This window comes from Rousettus aegyptiacus, unplaced genomic scaffold (assembly GCF_014176215.1).
Source record: "Rousettus aegyptiacus isolate mRouAeg1 unplaced genomic scaffold, mRouAeg1.p scaffold_m13_p_5, whole genome shotgun sequence".
Classification (NCBI taxonomy): domain Eukaryota; kingdom Metazoa; phylum Chordata; class Mammalia; order Chiroptera; family Pteropodidae; genus Rousettus; species Rousettus aegyptiacus.
Window position 1 is genome coordinate 12,308,120 of NW_023416308.1, and position 14,660 is coordinate 12,322,779.

Genomic DNA, 14,660 nt, shown 5'->3' on the forward strand with positions numbered 1-14,660 from the left:
CTTAGGCAGGCTCACCCCCATAACTGGCCATTAACATAAATGTCCTTGATGTCAAGTCCCAGGCACTTCTCTCTCATCTCCATTCTTACCTTGGTTTATCTCTTCCATCCTCAGGCTCCAATTCCCATTCTCTCTGCTATGCTTATGTCTCCAGCCCAGGCCTCTCTCCTGAGCTAGATGTTTATGTCTAATTGTCCCTTTCACCGCTCCACTTGTAAGCCTATGGCCCCTCTAAGTCACCTCGTCCTGGGAAGGCAACCTCTTCCCTTGTACATACCAGGCGCACAAGCCAGAGGGCAGGCAATTATCCTGCCTCCTCCTCCCCCTCATTCACCAGACCCTGGCCAACACCAAGTCAATTTCATCTCCCAGAACAATCCCCAGCTTTAATTGCACCAACCTGATGAAAGCCTCTGTTATTTCTCACCTTGACCATTGCAGCCACCTTAAGTCTTGTACCCACTCTGGTTCTTCTTTAATTCAGTCTCCATAAAAGCCACAGTGCAAGTCTGAACCTTCCTCTCCCCTGCTTACAGCATTCCAAGGATTCCCATTGCTCCTATAGAAAAGACAAAACACACCATGATTCACAAGGCCACGTACAGCCTGGCCTGCTGCTCTGGCATCATCTTACACCTCACTGCTCCTTATACTCCATGTGTATCCAAAAGTCTTCTTCCTGCTGTTGAGCCTTTGCCCATGCTTTTCCCTCTCTCCCTGATCAATGCCTGTTCATCTTTTGGATCTACAATCACATCCTGCCTCAGGAAACTTTCCCTTCTGCTCCTAGATAAGATTCCTCAAGTACAAACTCTTTTCTTGAACCTGCCACCTGCAGCTCTGAGCTTGCTTATGGGATAACCTAAATTGGGCTGTCAGCTCTAGGAGAGAAGGAACCATCACTAGGGTGTACTAAATCATTCTGGGGGCAGAACTTAATTATTTGACATAATTCATAAACTCATTTTGGGAAGAAATGATCAGTCCTGAAAAATGCTTAGGCAGTTTTCTCATTCACTTCAATGAGAATTAGCCCTCTTCTGGGAAGCTTACTCTGGCATTCAGGGACTTGATAATTTTTAACCAGATATTTCTTTATTGAGCCATCTTATTTTTCTTTCTTTTCCTTTTTCTTTTGTAAGATAACTATTAGAAATGACTTTTTCTGCATAAAGTTTGAATAAAAGCTTTGAGACGCGTATATAACCAATTTTTCTGGTGTTTTTTGTTAATAATATAGAAGCATACGCAGTGATTATTTACGAGAAATTGGAATTCCAAGGCTTTCCAATTCCTCGGTGCAGAAATTTTTCACAATTAGCCTGAATGACACGCCCCTTAGCCCTACCACCACAGCGCCCCCTGGTGCCCACGGCCCAGATACACATCACCAGCAAGGGGCGGGAAGAAAACTCCCATAAGGGAGAGGGCTTGTTGTGACGTCAGGGCGGAGCGCGGGCCCGCCTTCGAAGCGCGCAGCTCCCCCATTGGCCGACTGTTGGAAGCGCCTGCGCAGTTGGCGGAGTCCCGCCCCTATGACGCTATGACGCGCTTCCCGAACGGTCCTGGGATGGCGATGGAGACTCCCGGTGCGTCGCCGCCGGCCCAGTTGCTTCCCACCGCGTCGGGGCCCCGGAGGAAACGCGCGACAGAGGAGGTCGGGGCTGCGATAGGCAAGCAAAGAATCTTGGACGAGGAAGAGTACATCGAGGTAAGACTTGAGTGCGGACGCCAGCGACATTTAGGTCCCTACCTCGCCTCGCGCTCCTCTTGGGTCCCTCCTCTCAGGCGGTGGCAGTCTCATCCCTTCGCAGAGGTGGAACGGCCCGAGTCTCTAACCTTGGGGTGTGGACAGTCCGAGAGCCAAATAAGCACAATGCAGAAGGGAGTGTTTTTGGTGGGAAAGGCGCTAGCAGTGTTGCCACGGCAGAGAGGGGCTGGTTTTGTTTATATATGGTGAGGGATCAGGGAAACAAGCTTTTCTGTTAAAGCGTAAGAGTTTGGAAGGATGGCGGCAAAGAGAACTTTCTAGAGAGCAGTGTTAGCAAGTGCAGAGTCTCGGGGTCTTGGAAACAGGTTGCGATTGTGGCAGCATCATTCAGTGAGTGGGTCTCCGACGACCCTTGAAGTAGGTTTTAACCCTGTCGCAAACACACTGGAGGAGGAACTGGTACAGAGATTGGAGGAAGTCGGTTTGGTTTGGGACTGGTTATATTTGGGAGGTCTCTGGGATATACAGGCAGGTGGCATTAGTGGACTGCTAGGTACCCAGTTGTGCAACTCGGGAGCAAGGTCTGGCTGGAAGTGCAGAGTTGGGAATCTCAGAGTTGGTGAGGATGAATGGCTGAAATCATCCAGGTAAAGAGTTCAGATTGGAAATAGGCGGTCATGAATGGCATTAAAGTGCAACACCCACATTGGTCCAGCTGCTGTGGAGGTGGGGCTAGTAAAGAATGAAAATGACCAATTAGTGAAGGGAGAGGGAAAGCAATGTTAGATTAGTAATGTTAGATTTTGCAGCAAGGCCTTATAGGATGTCATCTTCCTTAGAAAACGCTCCTAAACTCTGGGGATCATTGGGCTGGATAGATTGGGGGGTGGGGTTCAGCAATTGCCTTAGCATGAGTATTGGTGGACTGAAAGGCAGGAGCCCCCAGATGGCATCTCTGATTTTTGTCCTGATCTCTCCTATCAGGGCCTCCAGACAGTCATCCAGAGGGACTTCTTTCCTGATGTAGAGAAGCTGCAGGCACAGAAGGAGTACCTGGAGGCTGAGGAGAATGGAGACCTGGAACGGATGCGCCAGATTGCCATCAAGTTTGGCTCTGCCCTGGGAAAAATGTCCCAAGAGCCTCCGCCGCCTTGTAAGAGGACTCCTGTGGGTGGCAAAGAGGGGAATGCCTGCTAAACTGTTGCCTCAGACTTGCTCTAATCTCTTTCCCTTCTCTTATCCCAGATGTCACCCCAGCCACGTTTGAAACACCTGAGGTGCATACAGGCACTGGAATGGTGGGCAACAAGACGCGGGGCCGGAGCCGAGGTCTGGAGGATGGCGATGGTGAGTGAGTATTCTCTTTTTGGACGGTCAGGATTGCCAGGGAATCTCACCGCTGTGAGAGTGGTTCAGAGGCAGGTCACAACTTGTACCTGAGGAGTCTCCTTGCCTAAGTGGAAACCCATGGAGTCAAAGAGCACTGGTCTAGGATGCAGATGATCTGGGACTAGCTCCCAAATGTGGCTCAGTCCTATGAGGCACCGGCCCTCCTCCATGGTGTGGAAATCTTGTTCATGGGCCTTGGAGTGCTCCTTTCCTTCCTGTCTCTTTAACATGCCTAGGGCTCATGCACATTTCTTTCAAGTTGGCCATTTCCCTTGGGTAACTGCCCAGCTCCTCTTTTCTAGGTCTTTGTTCAGATGCTACCCATTCAGGGAACCTTTTTCTGACCTCCCAGTATAAAGTCACATCACCCCTGATGCTCTGTGCTTTCTTGGTTTTGTTTTCTTACTGAAAGACATGACACTTTAAAAGTCATTTCTGTTTGTTCATTGTCTCTCCCCTCCACGAGAGCAGGTTCTTTGTTTTTTTCCTGTTTGTATGCTCTGCATCTAGAACTGTACATGGTGTGTTGCGGGTCTCACGTAAATACGAGTAGAACAAATAAATAAGTTGTCTTTTTCAACACATTTACTAAGTCCTTTTACAAGGGTATCTTTCTAGGACAGGGCATTCTGAGTCCTGTTGACATAAGTATACCCCATGCTATGAGAATTGTCATAGTCAGTGTTCTTGTCTGTAATAGAATGTTAGTCCCCATGCAGATAGATGAGATGCTTTTCTGTACTAGGTTCTGGTTTGTGATATGCTGTAATAACATAGATGTCCTCTGTGCTAACATGCTGTTTTCTGCTTTAAAACTTAGCTCTTTTGGGCATTAACACAGTCCATTGTGTTGTGCCCTTGCAGAGTGATTCTCCGTTGCAGTATTGTACATGAATCACAGGCGATTTGCAGATTCTTTTACTTTAAATATCTTTTACTTGTCAGTAAACACAGAAATCCTTTCAGTAATCTAGGAGGTAGGGACCATTGTTATTCATGGTGACAGATGAAACTGAAGCTCAGGAAGGCAGGAACTTCTGCAGGTGTCAGAGCTGGTCATGGCAGAATAGGGTTTGAGTCCTCATTTTCTGACCCCAAGTCTTGAACTTTTAGCCACTGTTCTTTGTGCATAGTCTAGCCCACAGTAGCTGGTCAAGACTGTCACTAGAGTAGAAGAAAAGGTTCTCCTCCTGATGGCCCCACTAAAATCTACACTGCTGAGCACAATGCAATGGCACCGCCTCTAGGGGTGCCACTTTCAGTGGCGGTGGTGGGTCTGTTGGTGGTGTGGCCCAGTGTCTGTGAGGCCCCATTTAGAGCATTAGATCTCATGAAGTCATAGCCATTAGGCCCACTAGCAGGTGAGGGGTCTTAGGTGACAGCCACCCACATGTAGCCCAGGTACAAGAATAGGAGAGCAGTCGGAGTAAGGAAATGCCAGGGATAGAGAGAAAAGCCCAGGACTTTGGAGGTAGGTCCTATAAGACTGGCACAGTTTTGGCAGGGGAGGATACACTGTAATCACCTGCTCTTTTTCAAACACCTGGATGCTCCCCATCCAGTCTGAGTCAGATCACACACTTCACTTGACATCTAGCAGATGAGAGCCCCTGTAGGCTCCCTGAGCATTTGGGGTGGTTGATTTTGCCCCTCGGTGAGGAGTTGTTTGGCAACGTGGCTTTCATAGACCCAGGACCAGGGGCGAGGGTTCTAGCCCTCCTTCTGGGACAGTGTAGTTCCCAGGACCACATGACCGCAAAGTGGTGTTTATGCTATTTATGATTCTGTGTCAACCCACCTGCACCCCTAAGCAGGAGAGGCTGGAGAGGAGGAGGAGAAGGAGCCCCTGCCCAGCCTGGATGTTTTTCTGAGCCGTTACACAAGTGAGGACAACGCTTCCTTCCAGGAGATCATGGAGGTGGCCAAGGAGAAGAACCGGGCACGTCATGCCTGGCTCTACCAAGCCGAGGAGGAGTTTGAAAAGGTGTTCCTGGGTGCAAGGGTGCCTTCTGTTGGGGTAGGGGAGCCCCAGGGCCAGGCCACAGTGCCTAGCGGCCTTTCTGACCCTCCCTTTTTCCTGTGTGACGCAGAGGCAGAAAGATAATCTCACACTCCCACCGGCAGAGCACCAAGCTATTGAGAGCAGCCAGGCCGGCGTGGAGACCTGGAAGTACAAGGCCAAGAACTCTCTCATGTACTATCCAGAGGGTAAGCGGTACTGTGGGCAGCGAGCGGGGCTGTGTGTTTGGATCTGGCTCTTGGTGTGTGTCTGTGCTCCCTTGCATTCTGGTCTGGGAGGGGTCCTGGTCTGTCTTGGGGTAGGCGGGTCTGTGTGTGAAGTCAGTGAGGGAGTGAGGACCTCTCCCCAACTTTATTCAGGTTCTGTGACATGGAGACTGAAGTAGGCTTCATGCTTCTGTTCAGCAGGGAGTGACTTGGCCTCTCCCTCAGGCCCTGTGCGTGAGGCAGAGGTGGGGCCTGCCCGCCCCTCTGATACCTGCTGCCATCTCTTCTTGGCCTGCCAGGCGTCCCTGATGAAGAACAGCTGTTTAAGAAGCCCCGGCAGGTGGTGCATAAGAATACTCGCTTCCTGAGGGACCCCTTCAGCCAGGCCCTGAGCCGGTCTCAGCTGCAGCAGGCCGCTGCCCTCAATGCCCAGGTGGGTGGCGGGGGCCAGCAGGGGCCTGGCTGTGGGCAAAAATGACCTCTTTCATCTTAGCTGCCCCTCTTAACACTGTTCTTAGACTTGGCAGAGCTTGGCAGTACAGGAGTATTTAGGGTTCCCGTGTGGCAGGGTCCCAAGTCTTTTTTCAACCCCGTGAGCTTCCTTTGGGGTGCTGTTTTGGTCAGACACATTCTCTGGGTCCAGATCTGTGTCAGCTCCATTGGGAGGTAAGAGCATGAGAGAAAAGCAGCTGCTGGGAGCCAGACCAGTTTGGTCAGACCTACACCCCTGTACCAGGCAGGGATGGGGGTGGATGGGGGGGGGGAGGGTGAAAGGGAGGTGAATGAGGGGTTGAACAGGGAGTGGGCCAGGCTGCGGTGGGGGACTTGGCATGGTAAACCAGCAGAGAGTTTCCAAGCCTAGGAGTTCCTTTCTGATGGTGGCTCTGGTGGTCATAGGGTTGAAGGGTGGGAGACAGGAGGTGGGGAGACTGCTCTGGAGGCGTTTACAGGGCCTCGTGGGAAGAGATCAGCTCACAGGTGTCCATAATAATGTAGCCCCATTCAGGGACCTAAAGTCACTTATCCCTGAAAGTAGCCTGTGTGGGGTGTTGCTGAGCCCCACCCTGCATGGGGGTGAGCGGGGAGAGCTTTCCTCTCTTGGATGACTGCTTTACAAATCCTCAAGGTCTTTGCAGGGGCCAGGGTTCTCCCTCTTTTTCCTCAAGGGTTGTCAGCCCCAGAGCCCTGGCTCTGCCCTGAGAGGGGAAGTGTTTCCAGCATGTTCCTGTTTACCGGCCCGTTCACCAGTGGGGAAGGGTGGTCTCAGGCCGACTGACACTAGTCTCTCTGATTGTTCCAGCACAAACAGGGCAAAGTGGGCCCCGACGGCAAGGAGCTGATCCCCCAGGAGTCCCCCCGAGTGGGTGGATTTGGATTTGTGGCCACCCCTTCTCCTGCCCCTGGTGAGAAATGCACCCACTTTGGGATAGCCTGGGGGGAAGGGGGCTGCTTTGTTGGCCCTGGCCACTCTTGGCACTCCCACAGGGTCTTGTGTGACTCGGGAACCCAGTGTCCCATCCACAATGACAGGGCTGGACTCTCAGGCAGACCCACTCTGAGAAATGTGGGGTCTGGCCCATTTAGCTGAGGGGTCTCCATCCCTCACTCTAAACGACAGGACAGACTGGGTTTGCCGGAACCATGGGTATTGGGCCTCCGCTGGAGAGACTGGCATAGAGAGTGTGCTGAGGAATGCAGGGTAAGGCCCAGGACCCGATTTGCAGTAAGGGCAGCAGAGCCTATTGGGCTGGCTGCCTGGCAGGCATCTCCCTGTGTACATGATGTGTGTGGAAGGCAGACTGCAGTGTGCTGGAAGCTGGGTGTACCTAGGGCCTCAAGGGGCTGTGCCTGGCCTGTGTGGGGTGGGCAGGACAGTCTTGAGGGGGAGCTGCAGGGTTGTGTGCTCCTCCCTCAGGCTACCTGCCTCCAGCCACTGGCTTGGGCTGGGGCTGGATGCCCTCTTAGCGCTGGGGTAACATTTCCTAGTTCTGGGTCTCATGTCAGCAGGTGCATCATGCTTACAAACTTAGCTCCAGAGAGGGGTCTCTGAGCCTCAGGCCTCCATCTCCTTCACACAGGTGATACATGAGCTTTGGGGATGGTCTTGCAGGCACGCGCTGTCCATCTGCCTTCCCACACACTGGCCCCTATGCTCCAAGGTACAGGTTGCCATTACAGTGTTAGGGTATGTTCAGGCACCACAGATTTGCCCAGGGTCCTGAGAGATATGGGGAGCTCTGGGAGCCCCTGAGTGTCTCTTCCCTTGGAGTGGAGTGCCATCAGTGATCTCCAAGAGTCTCCCCTGGCCCAGTCCTAGGAAGGAGGCCTTGCTGACTCAGTAGCCTGTTTCCCTAAGGAGGCCCCCTACTTTAAGCTAAGCCTTATGGCTGTTGGGGCCTAGACCTGCCTCGGGCCCACAGTGGCCTTGGTATTTTCCTCTCAGAGGGCAGAGATGTCAGTGTTCCAGAGTCCTGGGGAAGGAGAGAGGGCCAGCTTCCACCCTTGGTGTTTGTTAGCTGGAATGTGCATGGTGGTGAAATGGCTACAGCAGGAAGGAGGGCCTGAGCGGTGGCCCCACCTGTGTCCCCTAGCCTGAGGTGACTGTGGGTTCTCCATCTGCAGGTGTGAATGAATCCCCGCTGATGACCTGGGGGGAGGTTGAGAATACACCTTTGAGAATTGAAGGATCGGAAACTCCCTACGTGGACAGGACACCGGGACCAGCCTTCAAGGTAGGTCATGGTGAGGGGACTATGGGTGGGACCCCAAGTGGACCCGTGGTCTTCTGAGCACGTATAACTCAGTGTACAGAGAGTGGCCCAGCTGCCACGGTCAAAGCAAAGCTGACCAGGCCAGCCCACATGTCAGGCTGCACGCCTGCTCGGGCATTGCTCTTCTGAATGGTGCCAGGGCAGTGAGAACAGATACAGGCAAACAAGTGGTTTTGTCAGGGAGGGATTGACAGGATGGAGCCAAAGCACCAAGGGAATGGCCATGGTCTCTGAGCCTGGAGGACAGGGCTGCTTAAAGATGAGGGGTGGTCTCAGAGGCAGACCCAGAGCTCCTACTGGGCTACAGGCATGAATACAGAGAAGGGTCCCATAAGCATTCTGTGGGAAGTGGTTTGTGTCCTCAGGCTGTATGCTTGCAGAGAGAGACCTCTTGCAGAAATCAGGGTGGCCCAGGATGGTGTGGGCAGGTGGGCAAGCAGCTGGGGCCTCAGAGTGGTATCGGGAAGATCAGGCTCTGTAGGTTGCACACAGTTTGAGAGCATTTAGTCTTGTTGCGGTTACGGGCCTCTGCCTGAACCAACCGTGGAGTGCTGGGACTCCCATGGAGGCAGAGATTGGTGGTGTTAAGACAAAGGGTGCAGGATTATATCACCTGCTCTGAAACCCCAAAGAATTGGGCATGGAGGGTGGGCTTAATGCAAAAGGCCTGTGTAGGGACCTGGGTCAGCGTCATCTTGAACCAGTCCCTTAAAAGCTGGTGTTGATCAGTTTGAAATGCAACAGGAAAAGAGATATCACTCACTGTAGCAACAGAAATTTAGAGTAACTAAGAATAACTTAGCTTTTGTAAAGAAACCACAGGCTTACATAAGAACACCACTAACCGGCCCCACCTGAAGGTGTGGGGTCTCCCCAGTGTAGCACCGGTTAGCCTGCTTTGAATAGTTTGGAGAGGTAACCCATACCCAGACAGAATGTACACACAGGTTTTTGGTACCTAAGTTTTCAAATTTGTCTGGGATGCAAGGATAACCAAGAAAAACTTGAGAGAGGGATAACAGAGAGGAGTCTGTGCTGTCAGATACTAAAGCATACTAGTCAGAAGTATGCCACTGTTCCCAGAACCTCCAGGTCAATAAAAAAGAGGAGAAATTCTGAAAAAAAAATCTCAATCCAAATCAGAATTTAGGGTGTGTTGGAGGTAGCAACTCAAATTGTGCTGAATAGTAATTTGGAAATGAAGTAAAGTAATTCTTCAATCTGTATAGCAGGATGTAGTTTAGAAAGTTGAAAAGTTAAACATAAAACAATAAGCATAAAACAAGTAGAGGAAAATAACGGTCGATATTTAATCTGGTTTAATCTGATCTTAAGATAGAAAAGATTTTTTAAACATAACAAAGGAATAAATTACAAAGGGAAGTAATAGTTTATGCTACATAGAAATGACAAATACAGCAGAAAACATCACACATAAAACTAAAAACAAACAATTGAAAAGGAATTTGGATGGCATAGCTTAATATAAGCTTCTATAAGTAAAAAAGCAAAACAAAAAAACAAGGTAAGCACCTTGTTAGAAAAATAGGCCAAAGAAACATTTTGGGAAGTACTCAAAAGAAATACCGAAGGTCAATAAAGACAAAGATATTCAGAGGGAAGCAGATTAAGACAAGACCCTCTCCTTTCCTAAAAGATTGTGAGGTTCCTAACTCAGCAGTGCTGGTTTTGAGAAGACCATGATGACAGGTGGATTGAGCTGGGCCCTTGGCAGGTGGGCAGCTTAGGCAGGCCTGGCTGGTTATGGACTTTTGGTGAGCTTTTAGGGGAGGCGATTAGGGGTTTCAGGGATCGTAGGGGCCATGGGAAGAAGCACACTTCCCCCAGCAGCAAGGGAGTGCCTGGCTCAGTGATGGGCCAGTGCAGGCCACTGACACTCCTACTTCATAGATCTTGGAGCCGGGCCGCAGGGAGCGGCTGGGGCTGAAGATGGCCAACGAAGCTGCTGCCAAGAACCGAGCCAAAAAGCAGGAGGCCTTGAGGAGAGTGACGGAGAACCTGGCCAGGTGAGAGGCACCTAACCCATGTGGAAGTCTCTCTCTGGTTCCGCTCAGCCCCATCCCCTGCAGTGTGGACACCTACAGGACAGATCCAGGGGTTCTGTAGTGGGTCCTGTGGCAGCTGTTCTGGTCCAGAGCGAGGCCCTGTGTGAATTGGGATGCAGGGTCCCCCTCCATCTTTTCTTCAACCTCTTAGGCACATCCCTAAGCAGTACCTTTAGGCCTGTTGTCCCACTATGAGTTTCTGTCAGCCCTATGGGAGACAGGTATCCTCATTCCCTTTAGAGAGAATTATGATCCACCCCAGTCCCACAGCCAAGGGCAACACCAGCACTTGACCTTGTTTGGCCACACTGATGAATACCAGTCTACCGGTGTCCTCAGCCCAGAATTACCACAAGTCTCCCATGCATCTTCCTGTGGAGCTGTGTCAGGCTTGCTGCTGGTGGTTCCGCATCCGGGCTAATCCTGCCTCTCTTGCCTACCGCTTCCACCTCAGCCTCACCCCCAAAGGCCTGAGCCCAGCCATGTCCCCAGCCCTGCAGCGCCTTGTGAGCAGGACGGCCAGCAAGTACACAGACCGGGCCCTGCGGGCCAGCTACACACCATCTCCAGCACGCTCGACCCACCTCAAGACCCCAGCCGGAGGGCCCCAGACTCCAACGAGCACACCAGCTCCAGGCTCTGCCACACGCACCCCCCTCAGCCAGGACCCAGCCTCCATCACAGACAACTTGCTGCAGCTCCCTGCCCGGCGCAAAGCCTCAGATTTCTTTTAGGGCCAGGCCTGGGCTGGGCCTGTGGGAGATCTGTGGAGCCTGCAGAGCAGCTATCCACCCAGCAGAGGATTCTGGCCTTCTGGAGACCCAGGCCCAGGCCAAAAGCAGTAACTATCCCAGGAGCCACAGAAGAAAGATGCCATGCCTTGGCCAGGCTGGCACAGGACCTGCCCCACGGCCCTTGGGGTTCATCCCAAGGCCTTGCTGGTACTTTTTTCTATGGAACCCCTGCCCATTTCTATTTAACCAGCATTAAATAACACCTAGCACAGTCTGCAGGCCACCTTTTCATCCTGCTGTTCACGTGGCCCCTACATGGCCTTTGTACCTACATCATGGTCTCAGGACTATGGGCCTCCCAGGGAAGAAGTTGCTGTGTGGAGTGACCCTTGGAGGGCCAGGGTGTCTGGTCTTTTCTGCCACCACCTACATAGCTTTCCGTGGAAACTGGAACCTGCCTTCTGACCTTAGCTCACATCATGTTGCCACCCCTCCCTCCACCCCCCCTCCCCGCACCCAATTTAGTTTGTCTGAGGGAGAGAAAGAGCCCTTGGGAGTTGAGCTCTTTGGGTTTACCTGGGACTCTGGACCCAGGTCTATAGCCTCCCTAGCTAGGCTTCGCTTGCATGGTTTGCCAGTGACAGGGCTGCATGGGTCCTAAGTGGGTGTCAGGCCACACTCCTGAGTGAGAAACCTTCCCAGTATCCTCACCAAGACTTCCAAACACCTGGTTCCAGCTCAGGTGGGGCAGGGCTGTCTCCATCTTCTTGCCCTCCCACAGTGCTCCAGGCACTAACTGCCATAGGCTGCTGAGTCACTGGTCACCTCGTTGTCATTCCCACCAGCAAGAGCCCCAGGTAACAGTAACCTGGGCCACAGAGTCAAAAACAATGGGGCCTGGCTCCATGGGCCTGACAGTGCCATGTGTGCCACAGCACTTGCCACCTGGTCTGAGGCCGTTGGTGCCTGATCCCCAAGAGGCCTGAGGCCCGCTGCCTTACATGGAGCGGGGGAGTCCCAGGACCATGGCTTCTTGCCACATGGGTCTCTTCTGGCCTCAGGTGGGGTCAGGTTGTACCCTTGGGGGAGCTCACTGCTCAGGGAGACAACCTGGAATTGCTTAGACCGGAGTCCTGCTTTGAGCACACGCCATCTTCCCAGGTGCTCCTGCATCAGTCTTATACCCACCATGCATGCCAGTGTCCTCTGGAGGCTGGTACAGGGCCTGCCGCCTGCCTGGGTACTGCTAGCCTGCGCTCCTTGACAGTTCTTGCAAGCTCCCAGGGCTGTGCCCTGGCTCTGCCTTGTGAACCACCAGTGGGACTGGGGATGGGCTCAGCAGGTGAGCTTGGAGCAAGGGCTGGGACTGCTTGGGGTCAGGAAAATTTGGGTTTTGGTGCTTTTCTCCCTTAGAGAAGGGTGGCCTTGGGTCCAAGGGTGCCTCCAGGAAGTGGGGAGGAGACAGAGGTCTTAGTGGGGATAAGTGAGGGGCGGAGAGGGAAACTGTCCAGGTAAGGCATCCTAAGGCCAGGTGCTGACCACCTCCCACACTTGGTTGGCCTGTAGGGAGTGCGCCCTGGGTAGTGATGAGTAACAAAATAGTGATGGCTACTGTGTGGTGTAATTAGGAAGCAGTGGAGAAGGTACAGGTCAGAGGTCTCAGAGGGGGTGCTGGGAAGGAGGGGAGAGAGGGAGGGAGAGGAGGAGGAAGGAAGGGCTGACTGAGGGAGTGGAACAGGGTCAGGGTGGGCTGTGCTGCACCTCAGGTGGAGACATGTACACCTGGCTAGCCCTGGAGGCACTGGGCATGGGCAGGTCAGAGGGAGACCAGTTGGGGCCTCGCAGGTGGGCCCTAGCCATAATATTCTCCTCTCCCAGGAAGCCTCTCCATGAGTACCTGTGCCTGAGCACTGGTCCATGGACCCCTACACTGAAGACCCCCGCGCCGCAGGGAGGGTGGTTGGCTGGGTCCTAGAGAAAAAGACTCCTCAGGGGGCACTCTCAATGCTTGTTTACACTTTGTGGTTTATTTGGTGGTCAGTAATTATTGTCTTTGCTACTAAGTGGAAGAAAGCTAATAGAACGTAATCAAAATAGTGGTTTAATTGATGGATTTTACTTGTTCCTTGCACCTGTGCCTTCTTCAGCTCCTACCTGCCTACTTAGTTTATGTGGGCGCCACCATGCACCACACCCCCCGGCCCTCAGCACCCTAGGTGCCTGCCTTCCCCACCTCAGCTCCGGAGACATGATGCTCTTTTACCCTGGAGGTCTCGGCCAGCCTGTCCTCCATCCTGTCCTCGTTTTCAGGCACCACCAGCAGCCGGTGCTGGGTTTTGGCCCCCAGCTTGTGGTCAGGCCGGTGCTCAGGCCGAGAGCCTGGCCGGGTGTCCAGTTTGCACTCGGCTCGGTACTTGCCTTCACCCTCCCTCTTGAAGGAAGCAGAAGACATGGCCTTGGGCTTGGGGGGCTGCAGCCACGAGTGGCTGAGGATCTCATCAATCTGCAGCCGCCGGTTGACATCTGGCTGCAGGATGCGGTAGATGAGGTCCTTGCACTCGCCCGTTAGGTTCTTGGAGCGTGGGAAGTCCACACGGTGCTCCTTCTGGATGCGCAGCATCTTCTTAATATTGGAATCATCATAGGGCATGGAACCGCAGACCATGATGTAGAGGATCACACCCAGGCTCCAGATGTCATAGACCTTGGGCTGGTAGGGGATGCCCTGCAGCACCTCGGGGGCCGCGTACGCCGCTGACCCACAGAAGGTCTTGCTGAGGATGATGCGCCCACTGCCATCCCGCAGGCAGCGCTTGGAGAAGCCGAAGTCAGATAGTTTGATGTTGAAGTCTTTGTCGAGGAGAAGGTTCTCACACTTGAGGTCTCGGTGTACAACGTCTAGGTCGTGGCAGTACTTGACGGCTGAGGAGAGCTGGCGGAACATCTTGCGTGCCACATCCTCATGCAGGGCCCCCCGGCACTTGATGAACTCAAGGAGGTCACCCTGGACGCCGAGTTCCATGACGATGTAGATGCGCCCATCCGAGGTCTCAAAGATCTCGTAGGTCTTGATGATGGAGCGGTGGTTGACAGTTGCCAGGATGTCCATCTCCCGAGGAAGGAATCTCTCCACAAAGTCGGTGGGTGTTTTTTTGCGGTCGATGATCTTGACTGCCACGTTGAACTTGAGGCGCTCAGAGTAGGCGGATTTGACTTTTGCATAGGAGCCCTTGCCAAGATTGATGCCCACGATGTAACCCTTCTTCCTTAGGACCGCGGCATCGTCCATGGTGCCAGGAACGGCTGGCGCCGCTGTCCTCTACATCCCCTCCCCACGTGGACTAGCAGGCATTGTCCTCATTTACAGTGTGGGGAGCCGGTCTGGCTGGGCTGGCCTGGACTTAAAGGGGTGGAACGTTCAGCATTGTCTCCGCGTGACTTCAGCATGTGAAGTCATAAAGCCAGGCTGCCGGGAGTGGGGACTGGGCTGGGGGGAATGGGGCCCCTGGAACCATGGAAGCCCAGCTGGCCTGGCAGGAACGCTCACTCCCCACCCACTGGAAAAAAGCCAACACTCAGGACTGCGGTAACCCTCCCTGCTCTTCCTCCTTGCCGTGGCTTCCCCGCCATGAGTCAGGCCCGAAGTGGGGCTTCCCAGGTCCAGCCAGAGTGCCAGCCTCATCCCAGTTTCCCTCTCCTGGCTGTGGGGCTGACCCTGCATTGGTCCATGTCGCACTAGGGCTGATTTTCCTGCAGCTTCTTT

At 53.2% G+C, this 14,660-nt stretch overlaps 2 protein-coding genes across 3 annotated transcripts; one reads left to right on the forward strand and one right to left on the reverse strand.

Moving 5' to 3' along the window:
- The first annotated feature begins 1,547 nt into the window (after positions 1–1,547).
- On the forward strand, positions 1,548–11,171 carry ESS2 (ess-2 splicing factor homolog). Of its 2 annotated transcripts, none has more exons than XM_016120132.2 (10): positions 1,548–1,711; positions 2,696–2,864; positions 2,957–3,058; positions 4,912–5,084; positions 5,191–5,308; positions 5,626–5,759; positions 6,627–6,729; positions 7,949–8,058; positions 10,009–10,124; positions 10,618–11,171. In XM_016120132.2, the coding sequence occupies exons 1-10, from the start codon at positions 1,571–1,573 to the stop codon at positions 10,895–10,897; spliced, it is 1,446 nt and encodes a 481-aa protein (XP_015975618.1). In that variant the 5' UTR covers positions 1,548–1,570; the 3' UTR covers positions 10,898–11,171. The 2 variants fall into 2 exon arrangements, with proteins under 2 accessions (XP_015975618.1, XP_015975619.1); XM_016120133.2 differs by having other exon boundaries at positions 4,915–5,084.
- Positions 11,172–12,981: 1,810 nt separating this feature from the next.
- Positions 12,982–14,293, reverse strand: TSSK2 (testis specific serine kinase 2). The gene has a single exon (XM_016120136.2). It carries the CDS (start codon positions 14,184–14,186, stop codon positions 13,110–13,112), a length of 1,077 nt encoding a protein of 358 aa, XP_015975622.1. The 5' UTR covers positions 14,187–14,293; the 3' UTR covers positions 12,982–13,109.
- Positions 14,294–14,660: the final 367 nt, after the last annotated feature.